The sequence below is a fragment of the Pteropus alecto genome, unplaced genomic scaffold, assembly GCF_000325575.1.
Source record: "Pteropus alecto unplaced genomic scaffold, ASM32557v1 scaffold123, whole genome shotgun sequence".
Taxonomy (NCBI): domain Eukaryota; kingdom Metazoa; phylum Chordata; class Mammalia; order Chiroptera; family Pteropodidae; genus Pteropus; species Pteropus alecto.
In genome coordinates, this window is record NW_006433950.1 from 8,859,787 (window position 1) to 8,874,481 (window position 14,695).

At 41.0% G+C, this 14,695-nt stretch overlaps 2 protein-coding genes and 1 long non-coding RNA gene across 6 annotated transcripts in view; 2 read left to right on the plus strand and 1 right to left on the minus strand.

Annotated features, from left to right (window-relative positions):
• The window catches only part of MLKL (mixed lineage kinase domain like pseudokinase), a 19,442-nt gene extending 15,558 nt beyond the window's left edge, over positions 1–3,884 (plus strand). For all 3 annotated transcript variants that reach the window (XM_006908824.3, XM_006908823.3, XM_025044559.1), the window contains exons 8-11: positions 1,900–2,051; positions 2,266–2,315; positions 2,563–2,703; positions 3,489–3,884. In XM_006908824.3, coding sequence (XP_006908886.1) covers positions 1,900–2,051; positions 2,266–2,315; positions 2,563–2,703; positions 3,489–3,532 — 387 coding nt within the window. In that variant the 3' untranslated portion in view covers positions 3,533–3,884. The remainder of the gene's footprint in view (positions 1–1,899; positions 2,052–2,265; positions 2,316–2,562; positions 2,704–3,488) is intronic.
• The window catches only part of LOC112477318, a 7,923-nt gene extending 1,621 nt beyond the window's left edge, over positions 1–6,302 (minus strand). Inside the window, exons 1-2 of the long non-coding RNA XR_003045389.1 lie at positions 6,237–6,302; positions 5,018–5,092 (exon numbers count right to left, since the gene is read on the minus strand). This is a non-coding gene — a long non-coding RNA (uncharacterized LOC112477318). The remainder of the gene's footprint in view (positions 1–5,017; positions 5,093–6,236) is intronic.
• A 1,620-nt stretch (positions 6,303–7,922) lies between these two features.
• Positions 7,923–14,695, plus strand: part of RFWD3 (ring finger and WD repeat domain 3) — a 33,809-nt gene continuing 27,036 nt past the window's right edge. For both annotated transcript variants that reach the window (XM_006908825.3, XM_015586939.2), the window contains exons 1-2: positions 7,923–8,073; positions 12,196–12,622. In XM_006908825.3, the coding sequence (XP_006908887.1) occupies positions 12,198–12,622 (425 nt within the window). In that variant the 5' untranslated portion in view covers positions 7,923–8,073; positions 12,196–12,197. The remainder of the gene's footprint in view (positions 8,074–12,195; positions 12,623–14,695) is intronic.

Consider the following 14,695-nt stretch of genomic DNA (forward strand, 5'->3'; position numbering starts at 1 on the left):
ACAGATTCAATCCTGCCTGCTCTTCTGATTCTCATCCTCTCTCCCCGCTCACTTAGCAGGGATAGGCTAAGAGTCATGTCCTTTAGATGCCTGGACACCATTTCTACATCCCTCCATCACCCACCAGGGGATCTCCTTAGGTTCAACTAGGAATTAGGATTCACAGGACTGCCCCAGGCCACACTTGGCATTTGGAGTCACTCAAAAGGGTATCATGCAGGAAACACAGCTTCTCTCCAGTGGGAGTCCCCAAAGCTGTCCTAACAGTCATCCAGGAGTTATTCTCTTTGCCTTGCCCCAAGTACGAGAGAAAGAGGCTCCCCTCAGGTGGGTACAGGGCCCTCCAACCTTAGAAGGCTCATGACCCACAGGAGTCAATATTCTAACAATTGTGCAGGCATTACCTTCAAGTGTCCCCACAAAGGGCATGTCACTTATAAGAGTTACCGCAAAGCCCAGCATCCCTGTCCACCCTTTATAGTCTCCGTAGCCCCCAACTCCTCATCCGTGGACTCTGTTTACTCATGGGACTCCTTGTGCTTGGGGCTTGGGAGCGTGCTGGGGACCCAGGGCTTCCTGACCCGCTGGCTCTGGCTGTCGGCAGCCAGGTGGAGGCTGCAGAGACCGGGAATGCTTTCCCTAGTTCGCAGTTCACTGGGAATTATTTGATCTCGCTGGGATTTCACTCCCAACAAGAACAAAAAGGTGACCCTCCTTGCCGCCTCCCCAAACAGGTCAGCCCATATTAAAGTCGATGCCCGCCAAAAAAAAAAAAAAAAAAGAAGCAATTTACCAATCAGCAGTCATTTATTTTTTTTATCATCAGCAATATTACTTAGGTGCATAGGTAAGAGTCTGCCTTTATCAGGTTCCCAGGGCAATAGAGCTAAAAAGTTAACTGAATGTCACATTCTCATATGGAAGAGGAGAGTTTTTTGTTAACTCAGTGTCCACAATTCCAAAATGCTAAAAGAATATTTTCTTTGTCACCCATAGATGCCTTTCTACCAGCCTTATGATTGGCAGGGATAGCCTTCAAATAACAGAAGACAGGTCTTTTCTGCCTTTCAGATGCCTTTTCTCCTTGCTGATGTGATAGAAGCGCTCCCAAAGCACCATGTCTAAACCACTCACGCGCCTGTCAGCCTTTCATCTCTGGTATCCAGCATGGGGCCAGATGTGAGAGGATGTCAGTATCTAGTAACCACATAATAGAAAGGGCATGAGCTCTCTAAGCATCTTACCCTTTTCCTGACCTTGCTCCTAGATTTGGGGCTGGCCGAGTTTGGGTGTTGCCAGCCCCTCTGCACAGTGATGGTGCTGATGACAGGTGTGCATGGAGTAACGAGCACATACACTTCCTTTAATTGTGCTGTGGCTTCTTTAAGAGCACGGTGTTGGCCATGCAGGGTCAGTAGATTAATTTACAGATGTCATATAAAACCAAAGGAACAAGCTGGCCATTCTATAGGGTCAGATAGAACAGAGGGGATGCCCCCACCTCATTTTTTTATCTGCTTCTAAGAGAAAGCAAGCCATGTGGTGGCTCTGTGTACCCCGTCCATCCTCACTTAGTGGAGTTGAATTCTCAACTGAGAAAGCCCTGTATCTAACACAGTAATACTAGAACAACTACAACTTGCCAAATCTTACAGGTGCTTTATTCCTGTTATCTCAAGTAATCCTCATTGCCCCCATTTTATAGAAAAGAAACCTTGTTATTTCTCTTGGTCAATGCCAGCCAGTAGAGTAGCCACGTAGACAGAAGGCACCACTTGAAATAAAGATAAAAGACCATCCCCTGACAATCATGTGTAGCCCCACCCCCACCCCCCGCTCTCTACCCGCAACCCAAGATCATGCTGTTTCCTTCTATCTCTAATTCACTTCTCTGTCTAGCTCACAGGATTTAAGTTGAGCAAAACACAGACATCCATCAGTCGAGAAACTAAGAGAAAAGAAGCAAAGAGAGTCAGTTCCACAGCATATGTCTCACCTCAGAGACTGCAAAATGTATATGATAAATATGACATAAAGGCTGAAATCTACAGGTATGTTCATGTTCTCGGGCAGATTCTAACTCAGATGAACAGGACAGGAAAGTCCAAGTCAAACACCACATCCAAGGACCATAGTCCTACCTCCACTCTGTTGACTGGAATTGAGTGGTAACTAGAAAATTTACTCAGGTTTCTAGAAATGGCTCGAGGGGTGTGAGAAAAGGGAAACTTGTTATGGTTGTTCAGTTTCTTGCTTTTCTTTTAGCTTTGGAATTGTCCTCTGGGAAATTGCTACTGGGAAGATCCCATTTGAAGGTAACCAGGGTGAACCCTAGCTAGATGGTACTGAAATTGGGTCCTTTTCCGATAGACTAGAAAGTCCCACATCAGTGCTGTTCTGGGCTCTTTGTTCTCCAATGTGGGCACTGCCTGGGCTGGTCTGTGGTGTCTTGTTTCTTCGATAATCAAAGTCCCTAGTTCTGGTGCCAGGCATCAACACCCAGAGAGATGTGTGAGTGCCAGAGGAATTTTTAAGCCTCCCATCCTACTGTTTCCATGCCAGGCTGTAATTCTGAGAAGATCTACCAGTTGGTGGCTGTGGATCGGTACCAGGAGCCACTGGACGAAGATTGCCCTTCCCATTTGGAGGAGGTCATTGACGATTGCCGGGCATACGAGCCCTCCAATCGGCCATCTGTTAATGGTAGGGTCCTTTCTGGTCTAATAACATGAGTCACACATGTTATTTCACATTTGTGAAAGTCTCTTTTGTGGTTCACAAGCAGGGATGATTTTGCCCCTCAGGGGACCATTGGCAATGTCTAGAGACATTTTTGGTTGTCAAAACTCAGGGGAGGTGGGGTAGGGTAGGGTATGCTACTGGTATCTAGTAGATAGATGCTACTCGGCATCCTACAATGCACAGGACAAATATCAATAGGAGTTCAGAAATCTTGTGCTAAGGGCACTGTTTAAAGTGGGCCAGGAAGGTAGATTACTCCAACCTATATTCTTTCCCTCCCTCCCTCCCTTCCTTCCTCCCTCTCACCCTTCTTTCCCTCCTTCCTCCCTCCCTCCTTCTCTTTTTTCTCCCTCCCTCCCCCGCTTTCTTCTCTTTTTCTTTATTGCTTTTTTTTTTTTCAAACTTTCTATACTTTTGTCTATCTTTCTCCCTTCCTCCCTCCCTTCCTCCTTCTTCTAGGGTCCCTTACCACCCAGGGTCTTCCTGGTATTGGAGTATCTAATACCTGAGACTAACTCACATTAAGATGTGAGTGTACCACTACCACAAGCTACTTGCATTTGAAAAGTTGACCGAGTAAGAGGGAACATTATATAAAGGCATGAATACAGATGGTGGTTTAGGCTCCAGCTAGACCAAGGGAAATACAGTTTCTACATTACTGTGCAGTGTAGTAACGTCTTTGTGTGTCTAGCTTGGCTCTAAGCTCCCTGCTCTTGTCTAACTTTATGTTCATTCATTCACAGAAGTCTTAGAGAGGCTGTCTAGCTTTTACAAAGATCTGGATTGAAACTGAAACTAAGGAGTCTCTGGGCAAGAAGCTGGAAGAGGTGTAAGTTGGACAGCTTTCTCTCTTCAGTCCTTGGAGTGGAGTTATTTTATGAGTATAGGGAGGCAGCGGTCTTCTGTTACAAAAAGAAAACAGTTCCAGTTACACAGAGCATCTCCCACTCCAAACGACATTGTCAAAAATAATACCTCCGATAGTAACTGTGATAGATGTTTTACCAAAAGGTATGTCTGTCTGTATCCACACCTCTTGGCACTGTGATTTTGCCGCTCAGCCCATTGAGAAGTATTGTATGTCAATTATACTTCAATTGGAAATAAAAATAAAAAAACCTCTCTCTTATAAACCGAAATGTTTATAGTTGATGAAATTATATATTTGGGATTTGATTCAAAATAATCTACAGGGAGGGAGAATAATTACAGATAAAGGAAAAGGTAAAATAAGATTAGTTATCAGTTGCTAATTGTTGAATCTGAATGATGGGTACATAGTGGTTCATACAATCTTGTTTTCTGAATATGCTTAAAACTTTCCACAATAAAATGGTTTTTAAAAGAAAAAAAAGCGGAGTCTGCTTCCCTGCCATTGGCGTCTGGGTTGGCATTGTGACTGGCTTTGGCCAGTGAAATGTGGAAGTGATGGTGTGCCAGTTCCAAGCCTAGGCTTCAAGAAGCCTTACAAACTTCCTCTCCCTCTCTCGGAACGCTGCCCAGGTGTGAACAAGCTGGGCTCTTGTGCTGGAAGATGAGACCACGCAGAGCAGAGACAACCTGTCCCAGCTGAGGTCCCACTAGACCAGCTAGTCCAGCAGCCGACTCAGTCACTTGAGTCCAGTCAAGATCAGAAGGACCACACAGCTGAGCCAGACCTAATTGCCCCTTCACAAAATCTTAATCTAAATAAATTATTGTCTTAAGCCACTGAATTTTATGATGATCTGTTACACAACAGTAACAACTGAGCAAACACTGTTCAATCCTTCCTCTTGCCCATTGAACTAAGTATAAACTTTCCATTTGGATACCCATGGCCTCTGTCTCTGACTCCAACCTGACATCCAACATCAAGCTCCAGAGTTCTCCTACCAGAGATTACAAGATCTAATGCCTACAGTATCTAGGAATGAACCTAAATGAGTGAGCTGACCGTGGAGGGGACTTCGGTGAACAGATGAGCTTCATTAAGGACAAACTCCAGCCTATTTTTATCACGTAGGAATGAGATCCCAATGTTTCCAGAACATTCCATTTTGTCAAAAGAAGATGGAAATTTTTCTGTAAATTGCCCATTTATTTTAAAGGTTGGCATCTCATTAAAAATTATTTTAATGCCATATAAGACAAACAAAATGTTAGTCTAGGAACCTCAGATTTTAATCTCTACCAGACTCAAACTGGTGTCTCCTGTACATGGCCCTTTTGTTCTGAATTTTTACACTTTTGCTCATAGTGTACGCTTTACGTTGGATACACTGATCCCTACCTCTAAATGTTTCTTATTTCCTCCTCAGAATTCATCCCAAATCATCAGCAAATGTGCTAGGCATTGTTCCAATCACTGAGGAGACAACAATAAAATACATTTATATTTTATATTCTAGTAATCATTTCTGGAGAATAAAATTATGGCTGATTTATATTCTTTTTATCTTTGACTTATTTTTTTTTTTAAACCTAGAGCATGTTTTCCTTTATAATAAAAAAATGTAGAATAAACATGGACAGGTTGAGCTTTTAAAATGATCCTTTTCTAGAGCTTTTCATTAGCTTCTATTTTCATCTTTAAAGTCCTTTGTTCTCTTTACGTCCTTTGTAGATTAATTATCCACACTCTGGTTGACCTATAGGCAGAGGTAGATTTACTGTGAAACTAATAAAGCTTAATCTTCAGGGCCCCTCACTGCATAAACTATCTTCCAAAGCCGTGTACTTAATTTTCCCCCCAACATTTATAAAAATTTTCAAATATAGAATCTAAGTTTTGTGATGGTTTGTTACAGAGCAGTAGTAACTGAACAAACTCTGTTCAATCCTTCCTCTTACTGAACTAAATACAAACTCTGCATATAAGTCAGTAGAATTATACTCTGAATACCTATATACCCACTATCTAAATTCTACAACTAATGATGTACTGTTATCACATACTTATCCATCTATCCATGACTTTCTACCCAGTAATCCATCCTAAACTTTTATACATTTAAATTACTTTAAAAGAAAATTTCAGATATTAGTACATTTCATTCCTTTACACTTCAGCATTTATATTAAACTGCAGTTTAATATGTTTAAAAGTGGTCTTGGGGGGAGGATGGGCAGGTAACATTTCTATGTTGTGAAATACATAAATCTTAAATATACCATTCAATGAGTAATCCAAACCCCACCAAGATAATGAATACTATCATCATACCAGATAGTTCTCTTATGCTCATACAATCAATCCCTCTGCTCACTCTTGTCCCACAATTCTGATTTTTAACAGCATTTTTGAGTTATAATTTTCACAGTAAAAACTACACACATTTAAAGTGTGCAACAGCTAAGTTCTGATGTTTGTATATACCACCGCAGTCAAGATAGTGAACGTATCCATTGACTCCCAAAGTTTCCTCATGCTCCTTTATAATCACTACTCACACTCCTCATTGGTCATAATGGAGCAGTTCTGATTGGATGGGCAGGTCTCAGGAACTTACCTTTAACAGTAGACTCAGAAGGCATAAAGAAGAGAGCATAGTGCAGAAAGCTCTTCCAGGTATACAAAGTAAGTGAGAAGGCCCTGTGTAGCAAATGGCTGTTAGGCTCTAATATTTATAAAGCTTGGGCCCTCGGGTGACCTTGGGATCCCATTTCAGCAGATAAAATCCTTCTCGGGATTCACATCAAGTGAATCTTCTCAGGATCCACAAGCCAATAGAGAGGCTGGTATTTAAGTAATCATCCAGAGTTGGGAATTCACTCCTAAAATACAACACAGCCAACACCTTTCCCTCTAAACTATATTTAACATTTGGAAGTTGGAGACTAGACTACACAGTTCTGGCTTTGTTAATTTTCTTTCTCTCCTTGCTAGTAAACATGGCTATTAGGTGGATCGTGAATGAATACACTTTTAAAACCATTTAGAAACATTCTGTATACCCTTCAGTAAGCAGCCTTTTGTGTTGTCCAAATTTCTTTTACCATGTGGTATATTACCAATTTTTTAATTTAAATTTTTTCTAAGAATATTCAGTATTTGACAACATATCTATCTATCCATTAACATGAAAAGCAACTCGAGATATATTTTAAGACTAAAACACTATCCCATCTATACCTAAATAACATATTCAGATAGGTGAAGATTTTAAACAAAGTTAATAATGACTTCTCTGGATAGAGACAATTTTTCTTGTTTGCCTCTTTAATTTTCTAATTTTTAAAATTTCCAATTTTTCTACATTGAACATGTATACTTACCTAAGTGAGAATCGTTTAAAATGTTTTTCATTCTACTCCAAAACATGTTAGAAAATTCCTTTCTACTTATATTAGCCATGCTGTATCTAGGCAGTAGCTCCCTTAGATGGCAGGAAAGGGGAAAAAAACCCACACATACAAATGCTAACGCTGGTTTTGGAGGAAAAAAATATTGAAAAGACAGCATTTGGATTATCTATGATTTTCGATTGTCTATGCTCTCCTCTGCTATCAATTCTACTGAAAATTGGCAGCTGAGTAAATCAAATTTTGGCAACGTGCAGCCTGTGCCTGAGGTTCAGATTTTTAGGTCTTCCTCCTAAAAAGTGAGAATGCATCTTTGGGGGGAAGTGGGGAGATGCTTGAAAATTGTTTGCTCTTAAGTGATGTGACGATAGTTTAGTAGCAGACAATTTACTGCAATGGTCTGGGATTGAAGAGATCGTGCAGGCAAATTCTTTTTCGTGAGCTCTTCAACCCCCATCCCGAAGGGATTGTTCTGTGCCTCTTAACAGGTTCCGGTTTCCGGGGGGCACTATTTTGGAATTATTGGATTAGCTACCAGCCTTTGGCTAAAGATATCTTTTACTAAAGAGTTAGAAGCAGCAAGAGCCACAGTTTTAAGATTTTCATCATCTTTGAAAATGTACCGAGACATCTTTCTTACAGCTTTCTTCCCCCAGAAAGTTCAAATCAACAGCGAGCGGTAAATTACTTTTTCGCTTTTCTTTTCCGGGGCTGAACACGGCGTAGGTTTTTACTGACGGACGTAGGTTTTTACCAATCGTACGAGGCCTCCTCGCGCGTGATCCCGCCTAGTCAGTTTATGAAGCACCAGCCAATGAGAGTGCCGCTCTTTCAGCCAGCGACGACCAAAGGAAGAAGAAGAGAGAGTATTGGTCGACGGCTGAGACTGCTGCCCAATAGAAGCAGGTCGCGCCCGCGGCTCAGGCGGGCAGCTTGAGCTGCTGGGGAGGTGGGCGGTTGTCCCTAGCAAGGCGCGAGTTCCGCGGAAGAAACGGCCGTTACTGCGGCGGCCTCGCGAGCCCGACTTCGTCCTTCCAGCTTCAGGTGAGGAGCGCTCTTGCCTCTCCCTAGGCTTCGGTCCTGGGGCCTCTGGCTCTGGGGTAACTTCTTGGGCTTCATTGTGTGGACACGGGGCCTGGGGACGCGCACGAGGTGGGCCGCGGGCGGGCATGGAACCCCACGGTCTGAGGAGGTTCGGCGGCCCTGGGCTGCCCCGATCGTCGGGGCTGAGGCGCCAGAACTCCGGCTCTTTCGGGGTTGCTGAGAGAGAACGCCCGAAGTCGGAGTGGGGCGCGGGGAAGGCAGAAACTTCGGGCGATTCCGGAAGCTGGCGAGTTCCATGGCGAGTTCGCTGTTGGCCGGAGTCTGAGGGCCGGAGTCAGAGGTTCCCCAGCCACTCTCTGAGGAGCTGAGCTTCAGACTCTTAGTTTACAAACAATTGCACTCCTTGAGCGCCCGTTGGTTGCATCACTTTCAAGTTAACTGAAGAACCCAACTTTTAATTTTTTGTCTTTTTTAAGAGCATAATTTTTAGCTTTATCCAGCTTTATCTCACAGCAACACTGCAACCTATGTACTATCCCCATTTTACCGACGAACTAGTTGAACAGAGAGGCTAGGAAACCTGCCTAAGGCCTGTAGTATGTGACAGCAGCGATTTGAACTGATTCCCGGTGTCGCCGCTTATCTTGTTTATTGGAGTCGGGATAGTTGTGGACGTCGATTGAAATCTGAGTAACAAATCTTGCTAAGATGGATGACAAGTGGAAGGTTCACATTTTAAGCTCCGGCTCTCCTGGAACACACAGAAAATAACATTTGTGTGACATGCTGAGGTCAAGGACAAGGCCGCTCAAGGCTTGGGATGACCAGCCGTCGATCTTTTTTTCTAGCCACCCCTGGTTACCCCAAGGGCTGGAGAGATCATTTTCTCAAGTTTTGCTCCAGAACAGCAACGCCGTTTCATAGAACTTTGCTGGAATGAGAATGTTTTATATATCAGATGCTGATATATTCTTAGTTGTTGGGTTTTGTTGTTATGTTTTATAGTTTTGTTTCCTTTTTTAGGTATATGATGGGTAATTCACTAGATATTTAACATCTGCTGTGTACTTGGTGCTGTGGAAGATAAAGTGATGAAGCCGATAGATTTGGCTCTCTCTCTTCTTGTTCTAATCATAACTGGTTACTCTAATCAAAAGTGGCATATGTGAGGAGAAATTTCATTTTTAAATATTTAACCATACTGAAAAGTACAGAGAATAATTTTTAAAAGACCTGTACATTCACCACCCAGATCTAACAAATGTTGGCCTTTACCTTTAAGAAAGAAAAAATATATATATATGTATTTATAGTTGAAGCCTCATGTGTACTCTTGTCTTGCATCCTTTCTCTTCTGAGTTTGGTATTGTAAGTCCAGACAGTATTGCTTTGAATATTTTTAAGTGTCCTAAAAATGGAATTATGGTGGATTTATTTGCAACCTGCCTTTTTTTTTCTACTGGATATAATTTATGAGGAAAATTTACTGTATTGGGGTTCCTAGTTGAAAGAAAGCATATGGGTCCATCTTGACCAGAGGTTTTGCTTTACTTTGTTCTCTTCCATTTTTTGAGTTCTTTCTGGTACTTCAGTTAATCAGATATTCTGGCTTGACCTTTTAATTTTATTATTGTCTCAGTTCGTTGACTTTTCTAATTTCTGGAAGAATTCCTCTACTTTATCTTCCACTCCTATTAAATCTTATATTTTGGTTGTTATTTTTCATTACCAAGAGCACTCTTTTGATTTGTCTTTTTTCCTCCTAGCATTCTTTTCTTGTAAGTTTGGAATTTTTTGTTTGTTTGTTTTGTTTCTTGCATTGTCTTCCTTCCTTCCAAGTTTCTTCTGTTTATTTGCTTTGGTCTCTCTCATATTGGAGGCTTTCCTCAAAAGTCAGTTCATCCTTGGCTATTTATTTTAAGGAGAGACCTCCAGAAAGCTGATAGGAAGCTCTGTGTGAATGGCTGAACCTTATCAACCAGTGGGCTTTATAGGCAGAGACCCAGACATTCTCTTGGAGGATTCACAACTGTCATTATTTGTAGATCTCTTTTCTTAAGCTAGTTTTCTCTAGAGAACAATCCTCTAATCTCCTGCCTTGGAGTACAAAAGAAAAAATGTATCTAAACCAGAGTGTTGTGTCCTGATTTGTGCAGAGGAAAAAGCTGGGAAGAAAGATTGGAAGTTAGTCACACTGTTCTGTTTGTAGACTTTCACCTAACTCATTTTCACTGCTGTGCTGCTCTCCCATCCTGGTCTTAAGGCTGTCTGGTTTAAACGTCCAGTTTTCTACAATATAGGTTGAAGCGATTTTTGTTTGTTTGTTTGACGAGGAGACCCGCTAACTACTTTTACAGACTTTTAACCAACCAACTCTTTCAGCTCCATCTTTCAACACTATCTTCTATGGTACCTGGTTTCTACAGTCCCCTCAGTGGGAATCAGCTTCTCAAGAGCACAAAATTCCCCCTTTTGCAGGTACTTGAGTTTCACCTTTTCAGCTCTGTAGTTACCAGTTATCAGTCCAAAAAACTGATTTATATATCTCATATCCTGTTTCTTTTTGAGTTATATTTATGAGTTCTCAGGAGTGACTAGAGAGAAAAATATATCCATTTCATCCTCTGTGTTTCTTGGAATTCCCTCCATTTACTCTGCCTAATCTGGCCTCTGACCCCATCACTTTGGGGTAACTGCTCTTTTGTAGGTTATCTGTTATCTCTACGTGGCTAAATCTAGTGACCATTCTTCACCCTCAGTAGCACTTGAAACACTTGACCATTCCTTCCTTGAAACATTCTTTCAAGACATCACATTTTCCCAGGTTTCCTTATACCTCATAGTCTTGTTTCTGGGTTCTTTTCCTGTAACTATTGTCTTTTTAACCTTAGTGTCTCCAGTGTTAGTTCTTGGCTTCTTTTCTCTGTCCGTATTCCTTCTTAAGTAATTTAATCTCACCCTTGATTTTAAGTAATGTGTCTATGCTGAGGATTCTTAAAGCTTTCTGTTCCTTTCCATCTTTACTACTGCCACTCTTGTCCAAGCCTTTGACTACTAGTTTACACTCCCACAGTAGCCTATAAATCAGTCACCTGGCTTGCACTCTTGTTCCCCTATAGTCCATTCCCAACACTGAAGAAATTCCTTACCGAAGCCTTCAGTGATGATAGTCCCCTGCCTCACCCCCATTCCATACTGTTCGATCTCCCTTACTATACTCATTACACTGAGCAGCCTGGTTTCTCAAATGCACCAAATCCATGCTCACCAGGGACTTGTCCATTGATTTTCTTCTGAAACTCTTGGCTTTTCATATGGCCAGATTTTTTTAATCCTTTACTCCTTGGCTCAATTGCATTCTTTCCAAGAGGCCTTCCCTGGCTGTTGAGTCTAAAGTGGTGCTTCTTGACTTCTATTACCAAAACCAAATATCATAATGTATAATTTTCACATTTATTTGTTTTCTCATTTGCTAGAATGTAAACTCTGTTCAGGGTCTTACCCATCTTCACGTCCGTAGGGTATCTGACTACATACCCTACAGGTGCCTAATAAATATTTGTTAAATGGACCTAACAAAGGGAATTAGGTAGGAAACAATGAAATGGATAGGGTAAATAAAAGTTGCTCAGCCTTTTTTGGACAAATTAGGTAAATTTCTATTTTAAGTTAGTAATTGAATTAATTTTGAAAGTTTCTTTGTTTATCCTCTGTAATTTGATGCCATGAAAGAAAATTGTTTGCTGAAATTAAATATAGCATTATAGGTATTGTTTCAGTAAATGTCCATTTATTCAGGTCATGACAAAGAACTGCAAGAAGTCTGGGGGATTCCTTTCAAACCAGTACTTTAGTCTGTTTTAGAAGATAGTATTATGGTCACCTGACTTCATGTTTTCAAAGGACAAACTGGACAACTGGTTATAAGTGCTTGTTATAGAGAAAAAAGTAGATGATTACCAAAACACTTCTGACTTAAAAATAAGTAACTAAAATCTTCTCTTCAAGCTCCTCAGTTTTGCCAAGAATGATCTTACATAGAAATTCTAAAAGAGTAGATATATCAGCTAAATGACATTTTTTATTTATTTTACCAATACTTTACAAATATTGCTTCCTCAGTGATGGCTCACGAAGCAATGGACTATGATCTTCAGGTGCAGTTAGATCATCACGCTGCACAACAGTCTGCTCCTGCTGACGTGGTCAACAGCCAAAGGGGACCGAACTTATTGCAGCCTGCTCCTCCTCAGGTGTCCATTGACCTAACACAGGAAGTGGAGCTCTTGGGAGAAGAGAATGTGGAGAACATCAATCCAGGAGCTTCAGAGGAGCACACGCAGGGATCTGGTGCTAACCGCCTCATCCGAGTGGCTTCATTGGATTCAATGAGCAGCTTCTTCACTGGGCTCCAGAGACTTCATGGCATGCTGGAATTCCTGAGACCACGTACAGACCACAACGTGGGGCCAGTGAGAGCCAGGAGAAGCAGAGGTTTTGCTTCACGTAGGGGAAGAGCTGGAGGATCTCAGAGGACAGACAATGCCAGGTGAATAATAAAGTATGAATTGTGGAATTAGTGCTACATTGGGAATTATGTACCTCAGGCTCTGGTCATACCCCCATTGCTGTCAATGATAGGCATTTTGTCTTTTGGCAAATCAGGTAACCTTTCTGAACCCCCATTTTCTCACAAATCAGATGAAAATAAAAATGCTTGCCTTATTTACTTCACAGAGTAATTGAAGACATAAGTTATACTTACATGCTTTGAAAATTAGGTGGTTAATTTGTTGGTATTGGTTTCTGTAGAGGCTGGCTTTTCTTTATATCATTTACATCTTGTATAACAAAAAAGTATTTCATAATTTACAAGTTCACTCCACTCATCCAAGATCCGTATTTCATTGACACGCTACATAGTGGTGCAGGCTGGATTTAGGGAATCCTTGTGAAAAGTAGAATTTAAATTAATTTAGTGAAAGTGGTAAGCATTCCAGCCCTCTGTACCTGAAAATGTGTTGAAGAATTGAAAATAATTTTCTTTCATTGTTTTTGAACTTACCTCTTAAAGGACTTAGCTGTCGAGTATGGACAGGGTTATTATAAAGAATAACAGTTGTCTATGTCTTGTCTGTTTTCAACTTCTTCCTACGTTATTTGAAATACTGTATTTCACATTTGGCCTTTTAAATATTTTCACATTTAAAGAGGTTGCATTCAACCTCTATTTTCTGGACCCTGAATGTTTTGTTGAGGATCTCATAGCTACAGCATGGAAGAAGGAGAGCTGGTATTGGAACCTGGATCTGCTTCTTTTTCTACACAGGCAAATAGAGGAAACTTCAGTCAGATCCATTTATTATCTTAACACTATGAGAGTAATGAGACGATACTAAAAAGCAATAGCTAGGCCAACTATTACCTATGTTTTTACAAATGAAGGCGATGGGATAATTTGTGATTTGACTGAAGTAACTCTGGAATTGGGATTGTGCCTTCTGATTGTAGATTCAGTATTCTTTTCCACAGATCTTTCTGATTAGTAAGGACTGCTGTGACTGTCACTCCAGTCTCTGTTGTGACTGATCACTTCTGGATGTGACCCATCAAGGATGATTGCTTCCTAGTTCTGTGTTGACAAGAGTCGCAAATGCTTATTACTCTGTTACTGTAAGGTGTCATTCCCTTGAATTATGAAGGCAAAATAAGATTTCATAGGTACCTTGTACGATTTGGGGACCCTGTCAAAGTGAGTAAGTGGGCTGAGAGTTGAGAGTGGTGTTCCCAGGAACTGGCTGCTGCTAAGAGGCCTCTCAGTAGTCCTCAGCGTTGGTTTTTCATATACTCACTTGGGGGTGGGGTGAGGGCAGAGTTGATTGCTTTTGGTGGGGGACACTTTCTTGTATTAATAAACTCCCAGGAGAGTGATACTTATAAACCAAATGCCGATTTACAGAGAGAAATAGAAATGCTAATGAGACCAAATTGTTTTGTTGGCATGGTCAGTATGATTCTCCCAGAAGATATTTATACACAGAAGCTAAACAGTAATCAGAAAATGGCCTGATGTGTATAGAATCTGTGCCCAGATTATAGAATTTAGATGTTGAAAGATGTCAGTCAAGCTGTTTGTCTCCACAAAGGGAATTAACTGAAAAGGCCAGGGACTGTGTAGTTCAGTTTACGGAACATGGATTCTGGAGCCAGATAAATGTGACATTAGAACTTTTTTTCCCCTAAATATTGTGTTGTAAGCAAACTCCACACTAAATTTACATAAAAACGTGAGCTTTTCCAGGACCAATTGTTTATATCTTCTGAATTTCTTTATGAATTTTCATTATGGTGTTTGGCATTTACTCACCTGACTATCAGTAGGCCAGGTGTTGAGAGCCTGGGTCAAGGTCAGCAGCTTTTGCCTCAGAATATTTATAACACTCCACTATGTGAGAGACTCAGCTTTGACATGGAGATACATCAGTGAGTAGATAAGACAGATCAGGATACCTGTTCTTATGGCGTTTATGGAATCTAGGACTACGAGGTTAAGCAAAGGGCTAACATACTATTATTCAATTCAGAAATGGTAAGAGTAATTATCATTACCAGAAAATTTAGG